Here is a 10,193-nt window from a genome sequence, read left to right as displayed (position 1 = left end):
TTGCACTCTCCTTTTGGATTCTCTTCTGTATTGCTTGGGAGAGTACTAGGAGGGATTTCAGTGATCCTTTTACTCAGCTGGCCCACTTGTGCTTCCAGATTTCTAATGGAAGACCTTGTTTCATTCATGAAACTTACAGTGGCCTTAGATAGATCAGAGACTAGATTTGCTAAATTAGAAGCATTTTGTTCAGAGTTCTCTGTCTGTTGCTGAGTTGATGATGGAAAAGGCCTGCTATTGCTAAACCTGTTTCTTCCACCATTATTAAAGCCTTGTTGGGGCTTTTGATCCTTCCATGAGAAATTTGGATGATTTCTCTATGATGAGTTATAGGTGTTTCCATAAGGTTCACCTAAGTAATTTACCTCTGCTATTGCAGGGTTCTCAGGATCATAAGCTTCTTCTTCAGAAGATGCCTCTTGAGTACTGTTGGATGCAGCTTGCATTCCATGCAGACTCTGAGAGATCATATTGACTTGCTGAGTCAATATTTTATTCTGAGCCAATATGGCATTCAGAGTATCAACTTCAAGAACTCCCTTCTTCATAGGCGTCCCATTACTCACAGGATTCCTTTCAGAAGTGTACATGAACTGGTTATTAGCAACCATGTCAATGAGTTCTTGAGCTTCTGCAGGCGTTTTCTTTAGGTGAATGGATCCACCTGCAGAAGTGTCCAGTGACATCTTTGATAACTCAGATAAACCATCATAGAATATATCCAGGATGGTCCATTCTGAAAGCATGTCAGAAGGACACTTTTTGGTCAACTGTTTGTATCTTTCCCAAGCTTCATAGAGGGATTCACCTTCTTTCTGTCTGAAGGTTTGAACATCAGCTCTAAGCTTGCTCAGCTTTTGAGGAGGAAAGTACTTGGCTAAGAAAGCCGTGACCAGCTTATCCCACGAGTTCAGGCTGTCTTTAGGTTGAGAGTCCAACCATAATCTAGCTCTGTCTCTTACAGCAAAGGGGAAAAGCATGAGCCTGTAGGCTTCAGGATCTACTCCATTAGTCTTAACAGTATCACATATCTGCAAGAATTCAGTTAAGAACTGAAAAGAATCTTCAGATGGAAGTCCATGAAACTTGCAGTTCTGCTGCATCAGAGAAACTAATTGAGGTTTCAGCTCAAAGTTGTTTGCTCCAATGGCAGGAATGGAGATGCTTCTTCCATGTAAATTGGAATTAGGTGCAGTAAAGTCACCAAGCATCTTCCTTGCATTATTATTATTTTCGGCTGCCATCTCCTTTTTCTGTTCGAAAATTTCTGAAAGGTTATCTCTGGATTGTTGTATTTTAGCTTCTCTTAATTTTCTCTTCAGAGTCCTTTCAGGTTCTGGATCTGCTTCAACAAGAATGTTCTTATCCTTGCTCCTGCTCATATGACAAAGAAGAAGGCACAGAAAAATAACAATAATAATAGAGATCCTTTATACCACAGTATAGGGATCCCTGTGTGAGTAGAAGAAGAGGGGGAGACAAAGAATGTAATATAATGGAAGAAACACAACTGTGAGGAGGCTAGAGATGTGAGATGAGATGTTAGGATATGAATGAATAAATAGAATAAGATGGGGGAGGGAAAATTTTTCGAAAATTATTTTAAAAAAGAGTTAGTGATTTTTGAAAATAGTTTTTGAAAAATGTTTAGTATTTTTTTTTTTCGAAAATTTTTGAAATAAAAAATAAAAATAAAAATAATTAGTTAATTAAAAAGAAATCTTTGAAAAAGAGGGAAGATATTTTCGAAAATTAGAGAGAGAGAGAGAGTTAGTTAGGTAGTTTTGAAAAAGTTAAGAAACAACAAAAAAGTTAGTTAGTTAGTTGAAACAAATTTTGAAAAGATAAGAAGTTAGGAGGTTAGAGAAGATATTTTGAAATCATATTTTTGAAAAAGATAAGAAGATATTTTAGAAACTAATTTGAAAAAAGATTTAATTTTTAAAATCTCAATTAATGACTTGATTCATAAGAAATCACAAGATATGATTCTAGAACTTAAAGTTTGAATCTTTCTTAACAAGTAAGTAACAAACTTCAAATTTTTGAATCAAAAAAATTAATTGATTATGTTATTTTCGAAAATTTGGTATAAAAATAAGAAAAAGATTTTTGAAAAATATTTTTGAAATTTTCGAAAATAACTAAGAATTTTGAAAAAGATTTGATTTTTGAAAAAGATTTTGAAAAAGATAAGATTTTCAAATTGAAAATTTGATTTGACTCATAAGAAACAACTTTGATTTTAAAAATTTTTGAAAAAGTCAACCCAAATTTTCGAATTTGATGAGAGAAAAAGGGAAAGATATTTTTTTTATTTTTGAATTTTTATGATGAGAGAGAAAAACACAAAAAAAATGCAATGCATGAAATTTTTAGATCAAAACATGTGATGCATGCAAGAATGCTATGAATGTCAAGATGAACACCAAGAACACTATGAAGATCATGATGAACATCATAGACACAATTTTGAAAAATTTTTAATGCAAAGAAAACATGCAAGACACCAAACTTAGAATTCTTTAATGCTTAGACACTAAGAATTCAAGAATGCATATGATAAACATGAAAAGACACAAAACAAAAAAATCATCAAGATCAAACAAGAAGACTTACCAAGAACAACTTGAAGATCATGAAGAACACTATGAATGCATGAAATTTTCAAAAAATGCAAGATGCATATGCAGGTGACACCAAACTTATAATGTGACTTAAGACTCAAACAAGAAACAGAAAAATATTTTTGATTTTTATGATTTTCTGATTTTTTTTGTATTTTTTCGAAAATTAATATGAAAAAGAAAAATAAGGATTCCAAAATTTTTAATATGAATTCCAGGAATCTTGCTATGTTAGTCTAAAGCTTCAGTCCAGGAATTAGACATGGCTCACTAGCCAGCCAAGCTTCCAAAGAAAGCTCCAGTCCAAAACACTAGACATGGCCAATGGCCAGCCAAGCTTCAGCAGGTGATCATGGATCAGCAGCGGGTGGATGAGCAATAACTAAGTTGCTCTTGATAACAAATTGCAAGCCTCAGTCCAAATGAATTTAGACATGGCTTTACAGCCAGCCAGGCTTCACATGCTTCATGAAACACTAGAATTCATTCTTAAAAATTTTGAATAAATTTTTGAAAACATTTTTATTTTTTTCGAAAACAAAAGAGAAATTTTTTTTTTTTTGAAAATATTTTTGAAAGATTTTTGAAAAGAAAACGAAAAGAAAGTTACCCAATCTGAGCAACAAGATGAACCGTCAGTTGTCCAAACTCAAACAATCCCCGGCAACGGCGCCAAAAACTTGGTGTTGTTGCCGGGATTGGGATCTCAGATGATTCTTGGCGCCAAACAGGAACAATTAAGTCCCCGGCAACGGCGCCAAAAACTTGGTGCACGAAATTGTGATCTCCAGGCTCAAACAAATCCTGGTAATGGCTCCAAAGCTTGGTGCTCTGATCTTAATTCATAATTGTCACAACTTCGATACAACTAACCAGCAAGTGCACTGGGTCGTCCAAGTAATACCTTACGTGAGTAAGGGTCGAATCCCACGGAGATTGTTGGTATGAAGCAAGCTATGGTCACCTTGTAAATCTCAGTCAGGCGGATATAAAGTGATAATGTTGTTTTCGAATATTATATAATAAAATAGGGATAGAGATACTTATGTAAATCATTGGTAGGAATTTCAGATAAGCGAATGGAGATGCTTTTTGTTCCTCTGAACCTCTGCTTTCCTGCTATCTTCATCCAATCTGTCTTACTCCTTTCCATGGCTGGCTGTATGCAAGGGCATCACCGTTGTCAGTGGCTACATCCCCTCCTCTCAGTGAATAATATGCTCACGCACCCTGTCACGGCACGGCTATTCATCTGTCGGTTCTCGATCATGCTGGAATAGGATTCACCCTCCTTTTGCGTCTGTCACTAACGCCCAGCACTCGCGAGTTTGAAGCTCGTCACAGTCATTCAATCATTGAATCCTACTCGGAATACCACGGACAAGGTTTAGACTTTCTGGATTCTCTTGAATGCCGCCATCATTCTAGCTTACGCCACGAAGATTCTGGTTAGGAGATCTAAGAGATACTCATTCTAGCTTAATTCATGTAGAACAGAAGTGTTTGTCAGGCACGCGTTCATAAGGGAGAAGGATGATGAGCGTCACACATAATCATCACCTTCATCACGTTCTTGGGTGTGAATGGATATCTTAGAAGAGAAATAAGAAGAATTGAATAGAAAACAGTAGTACTTTGCATTAATCTTTGAGGAACAGCAGAGCTCCACACCTTAATCTATGGAGTGTAGAAACTCTACCGTATGAAAACACAAAAGTGAAGGTCCAGGCATGGCCGAGATGGCCAGCCCCCTAAAGCGTGATCAATAGTCTCCTAAGATGAACAATAGATTAAAACTGAGACCAAAGATGGTCAAAAAGACTAGTAAAAGGTCCTATTTATAATAAACTAGCTACTAGGGTTTACATGAGTAAGTAATTGATGCATAAATCCACTTCCTGGGCCCACTTGGTGTGTGTTTGGGCTGAGCCTGAGTGTTTCACGTGCAGAGGCCATTTGTGGAGTTGAACGCCAGTTTCTGTGCCAGTTTGGGCGTTCAACTCTGGTTTTGGATCCTTTTCTGGCGCTGGACGCCAGATTTGGGCAGAAGGCTGGCGTTGAACGCCAGTTTACGTCATCAATTCTTGGCCAAAGTATGGACTATTATATATTGCTGGAAAGCCCTGGATGTCTACTTTCCAAAGCAATTGGAAGCGCGCCATTTCGAGTTCTGTAGCTCCAGAAAATCCACTTTGAGTGTAGGGAGGTCAGAATCCAACAGCATCAGCAGTCCTTCTTCAACCTCTGAATCTGATTTCTGCTCAAGTCCCTCAATTTCAGCCAGAAAATACCTAAAATCACAGAAAAACACACAAACTCATAGTAAAGTCCAGAAATGTGAATTTAACATAAAAACTAATGAAAACATCCCTAAAAGTAACTAGATCCTACTAAAAACATACTAAAAACAATGCCAAAAAGCGTATAAATTATCCGCTCATCAGTCTCCTCCCTTTCAAAACCATTGCTCAACTGATGGGAATTCATACCGAAGACTTGACTAGAAGTCGGCCCCAAACCCATGCCACGCACCCTATCCGAGTGCTCCTTTCCGAGAGCTTGAGCAAGCGAATCATTCTGAGACAACAGTCTAGAGGATTCATCACGTTGCTCAATAGCCTCAATTCTTTCCTACACGCATAGATAAGCAATTATAAGCATTTATTAGCTAGTCGCTAACCGCACAGACTTCCAATAAAATTTTAAAAACTAAAACATACGAGAAAATACTTTCCGATTCTCAACACATTACTTACTCCAATAGCCCGAGCTGCATCATGGATATAGGAGCCATTAGGTCTTTTGTGCGTTAAGAGATACAACTCTCCTTCCTTGTCGTTCCGACTGTACCAATAATGATGACAAAGTGAATATGTAGAGGAAGAGATGGTTCTCAAAAATAGATTACCTCTTCTTCTCCGAGCCTTACCAGGCTTTTCGATCCGCCAGTATGGGTGTAAAGTTGCTTTGATCGATTCTCAACATTTTTCTTACATTTCTCCTATCATGCCATCAAATTAAGAGTTACTAGACGCTAGTTCTGACTAACTCAATGTAACACAAATAGACTTTTTCTGTTATGAAATAAAAATATATTACCTTTGTCTCTTCACTATTGTGATAATCGAAAAATTATCTGCAATGGTCCGCAGTAATTTCTGGTAGGCAGTTTTCAATATTTTCTTCAAGTGAAAGTTTTGAGTCATAACAGTGATTGTATAACCTGTTCCTCATTTCCTTCCAAGCCCTTCCTAGAATTTTTAATATTATACGCTTGATAATTCCTCTACTATCTTCATCAAAATGGAACATTTCCTGCAACAGTAAAATTAAATTGTCAGTAGGGTTCAAATTATGAGTCCGGAATGGTACAAAAAAAATAAGATTTTACCTTTACACATTCATTATAGACCTTGTCCTTGGTGCGAACCTTTCTCCAATCCATCTCGCAGATTGGGAATTTGGTGTAGTCAGATCCTAGCAGTCCGAGAATGCCGCTCAGTATACCTGCTTCATCCCCAACTGGTTGCAGTGCACTGTTAAACCTGAGTACGATCTTTCTTCAGTTAGGTGGCTTCATAGCTTCCTTCACACTCAATTTAACATGTTTGATTGTGCCATTTGATTCTGTAAATCATAGTTATTCTGTGTGAGTTACCATTGGAGACAAGCTGCGATGACATCATAGGAAAATAGCTGAATGAAAAATAGAATTAAATAAATTCTTGTATACCAATTATTTTAACATCCCAGAATTCAGTGGTCTTGCGTCCCTTGCACTTCTGAGCATCCAATGCAGCAAATAGGGTATCAACATGTTGCTCAAAAGAATCTACCTCATCTGCCTCTGGGTCTAAGTCTTCGGCGTTCGGCTCCGAGTTTTGAACATCATTTGTGCAAGCCTGTGGAGCAGGCGGTAGTTCACTACGGGGCGGACGAAAGGGGCGTAAAGACGAGGATGCAGGGGCACCACTACCACTGGGCGGCGGAATTGGGCAGTCCGCTTGATGGAAAGTTGAAGCCGCATCAAATCCTACTTGAGGCTGCTGACATGCTGTGTCTAACCGGACTTTCTTCGTGTAACGACCTATCCTGGGCATCTTTCCTGACTGCATTTGGATAAAAACAAAGTGATAATAACTTAATAAGACTAAACCAGTTACATTCGGATCAATTTGCTTGTGAACTTCCTAACAAGTAAAGATAATAGATAATTTAATCAGAATTATGAAATATATATACTAACAATTAAAGGTATTAATGAAGTGGCAAAGGTTAAAAACATATATTCTCGTAATAGATCTATATACACTGAATTGAAAGGAAAAAGTAATTAATATTTATTAATTTTCTTCGTTTAAAACCTATTGATAATAATTAATATATAGTATGAGAATAGAGGCTGAAGTTAAGGGTTAATTACATAAGAAAAAAGAGCACACATGAGTAAGATGCCATGTTCATTCTATACTTATATGAGGTAAAGCTACATATTGGCCAACAACCTGCAACTTGTTTGTAATTTGTATGCTAAAGTCATTATGTTTTAAGATAATTTAGGAGAAACCTATTTTAAAATAGTAGAAATTTAATAAATCATTCACCGTGATAATTGGTGAAGTCACTTATTTTTTATGATTATGATTGCTTTAAAGGATATTTTTTTTGATAAAATGCTTTAATGGATAATGGAATTTGGCAATTGTAAGTTTCACATAAAACTACACAGATATTACCGGTAGTGCAATGTACACCTAATATTTATAAACTTCTAATTGCATGCACAATTTGGTAACACTTGTCTTATATGTCACACTACTTTAATCAAATTTGACTTATTCAAGTCAAATTGGTGAGAGTAGTTACTAAACTAGAAAACTTCAACCATAATTATATCTAATAACAAGGTCCTGAGTAAAAGTTACAGACTGCAAAAGGAGTTATTAAACTCAAGTACAACAATTCACATTATATGTTCGAGTGATCACTTACCAGAATTATTCCCCACCCCTATCAAGAAAAATAAGAAGCATACTAATGTCCCAAAAAACAAAAAAACAGAAGCATACTTAACCATAACCTTCAACTCCTGCTGATGTCACAACCCACAAGAGAATCGATGGGATTATGTTTTCGTTTCAAAGTGCAAACCATCAAGGAGATTAATTTGGTCATCACATAGTCAGTCTATGAAATATATGAACCTCATTATTTCTAACTCCAAGGACAACAATATACATAAATTTCATCTAGGAAAAGAAGAAACACAAATTACGAAATGTTGAGTCCTTACTTGTTTCTGTGAAATTTTCTACTAAGCTTCATACGTGGTACTAGTTCTATCCACTACCTACTTCATTGAGTTCAAATGAAATAGACTTATCTAAGAAAAGCAGTAATTAAAAACTCCCAACTTCTATTCACAGGCAACCATTAGCAGCTACAAAATTCAAATATACCATTAAAAATATTAAAAACGCATTTAATAATACCATTAAACCCCAACTCAGAATTCACCCTTAATTGAACCATGCTCTCCATCAACAAATCCCACTCCCCATTAACAAATTAACTCAGCTAATAACATCAAGAGAAAATTGCATGTCAACTTTAAACTCATTATTGACCTCAATTTCAATCACTAAATCAGCAATTGAGCACAGAGGGGGCCAGTGGTGCTTACCCGCAATGGAAGGAGTGGATTGACGGTGAGAGAGGAACGAACGGGCCTCGAAGAGAGAGAGAAGGGGCTCTAGGACACAAGCTCACCGCAGAGATAGACGTCTTCTTCGTTTCGAAGATGGCGACAACGAAAACCAGCGAATAGGAATGGCAATATCGCAGCTCCCAGCACAGATATGGAGGAGAAGAACCAAGACGATGCAAGCTTTGGAGGGACTTGACTATATGAATGGTTTAGTAGTGGGGGAAGAATAAGGCTTATGGTAGTGGCGGTGGCTTCTTTGATTTGAAAACTGGAGGAGCTGAGTAACACGGAATGTATACTTAAGCGGGGTCTGAACAAATTTATAAATAACAATAATAATAAATTTAAAGTGGTCAGACTTTTTCAAAAAGAGTGCAAATATTCAAACTAAGTAAAATCGGTCCAAAATCAAAGTATCATAATAAAAAAGTAATTAACAATATAAGCAATGTCAAACCGCAATAGACTATTAGAAGGTAAATCATAAGAATAAAAAACATCAGATTTAAAAGGGAAAATAAAAATAATTATAATTATAATCATAATATTATTACTATAATAATAATAATAATAATAATAATAATAATAATAATAATAATAATAATAATAATAATAATGATGGTAACGATGATACTCATATTTTTAGGAGTTATAATATTATAATATTTCCTGATTATAAATTAATATGATTGCATTAATTTGGATAAAAATAAATTACTAAATTATTTGGATAAATTAAACTATATTGAAATTTTAGGAGATGAATGCAGTGTGTAATTATAGATCTTAATTTTTACAATTCATGTCTATTAATTAATCCATGTCATCTTGTCAACATGATAGTCATGATTATAGAATGTAGTTCATTAAGCAGTTTCACCACCTGGTTTATATATTTATATTCTTTATATGATAAATACATGTGTGTGTGCGCGCGTGTGTGCGTGTGTGCATGTGTGTGTCAAATCGGCAATATAAAAGTCTTGAATTCGTAGGAATCATTAATCTAAAAAGTCAAAATATTAATTAATCCAAGAGATATATACTAATTTGAGAGTAATCTCCAACAAATTCATTGCTACTTCATCAAATTCAACATCTAAGGAGAAGATCACAATCAGTCACTGAGTTAAATTCAGTCCCAATTTTTCATAAGACAAGTCAGACTAATGATAAAAACTTGAGTTAACAGATATCATCCTCCTCTAGAGTTTTATTGAGGTCAAAGGTGAGCATTGAAGCATTGTGTCCTTTAGAGGCAACCTCATCAGAACTATCTGGCACAACGTCTTCTTCAAGCATTGAGTCTTGAACTATCTCGCCTGTTTCTTCTGGAGTTTCTTGAATCTTTTCTCGAGCTAAACCTGACGGATACACCATAGGCAATGAAGTTCTTAGAATTTACAAATTTTACAAACTAAAAACATGATTAAGCTCTATATTATAAACTGCCTGTTTGGCTTACGTTCCCAAAGTTCTGTAAGACTGATGAGCGGATATTTTATACGCTTTTTGGGGTTAATTTCATATAGTTTTTAGGATGTTTTAGTTAGTTTTTAGTCTAATTCTCTTAGTTTTTAGGAAAAATTCATATTTCTGGACTTTACTATGAGTTGTATGTTTTTCTGTAATTTCAGGTATTTTTCTGGCTGAAATTGAAGGAGCTGAGCAAAAATCTGATTTAGGCTGAAAAAGGACTGCTGATGCTGTTGGATTCTGACCTCCCTGCACTCAAAGTGGATTTTCTGGAGCTACAAAACTCGAAATGGCATGCTTTCAATTGCGTTGTAAAGTAGACATCCAGGGCTTTCCAGCAATATATAATAGCCCATACTTTGCACAAGAATAGACGACGTAAA

General features: G+C 35.6%; 1 protein-coding gene and 1 non-coding gene across 3 annotated transcripts; one reads left to right on the top strand and one right to left on the bottom strand.

Annotated features, from left to right (window-relative positions):
• The first annotated feature begins 740 nt into the window (after nucleotides 1-740).
• On the top strand, nucleotides 741-848 carry LOC112780685 (small nucleolar RNA R71). Its single transcript, XR_003191505.1, has one exon. It is a non-coding gene; the product is annotated as a small nucleolar RNA R71 (small nucleolar RNA).
• A 3,392-nt stretch (nucleotides 849-4,240) lies between these two features.
• LOC140181779 (uncharacterized) lies at nucleotides 4,241-8,679 on the bottom strand. Of its 2 annotated transcripts, XM_072226857.1 has the most exons (8): nucleotides 8,311-8,679; nucleotides 6,361-6,736; nucleotides 6,019-6,254; nucleotides 5,727-5,942; nucleotides 5,557-5,628; nucleotides 5,384-5,471; nucleotides 5,117-5,258; nucleotides 4,241-4,918 (listed from the first exon to the last, which is right to left on the bottom strand). In XM_072226857.1, exons 4-8 carry the CDS (start codon nucleotides 5,831-5,833, stop codon nucleotides 4,851-4,853), a joined length of 477 nt encoding a protein of 158 aa, XP_072082958.1. In that variant the 5' UTR covers nucleotides 5,834-5,942; nucleotides 6,019-6,254; nucleotides 6,361-6,736; nucleotides 8,311-8,679; the 3' UTR covers nucleotides 4,241-4,850. The 2 variants fall into 2 exon arrangements, with proteins under 2 accessions (XP_072082958.1, XP_072082957.1); XM_072226856.1 differs by having other exon boundaries at nucleotides 4,241-5,258.
• Between the last annotated feature and the right edge of the window lie 1,514 nt (nucleotides 8,680-10,193).

Source organism: Arachis hypogaea, chromosome 19 (genome assembly GCF_003086295.3).
Source record: "Arachis hypogaea cultivar Tifrunner chromosome 19, arahy.Tifrunner.gnm2.J5K5, whole genome shotgun sequence".
Taxonomy (NCBI): Eukaryota; Viridiplantae; Streptophyta; class Magnoliopsida; order Fabales; family Fabaceae; genus Arachis; species Arachis hypogaea.
Note: the sequence above shows the minus strand (reverse complement) of the source record. Positions and strands in the feature narration are given on the sequence as shown.

What these genes read in the sequence shown, in the direction of transcription:
- LOC140181779 (XM_072226856.1), bottom strand. Translation starts at nt 5,833, where the DNA reads ATGACTCAAAACTTTCACTTGAAGAAAATATTGAAAACTGCCTACCAG. An exon ending in ACAATAGTGAAGAGACAAAG is followed by an intron (nt 5,629 to 5,726) that starts GTAATATATTTT and finishes ATGGCATGATAG; the next exon opens with GAGAAATGTAAGAAAAATGT. An exon ending in CTGGCGGATCGAAAAGCCTG is followed by an intron (nt 5,472 to 5,556) that starts GTAAGGCTCGGA and finishes TTATTGGTACAG; the next exon opens with TCGGAACGACAAGGAAGGAG.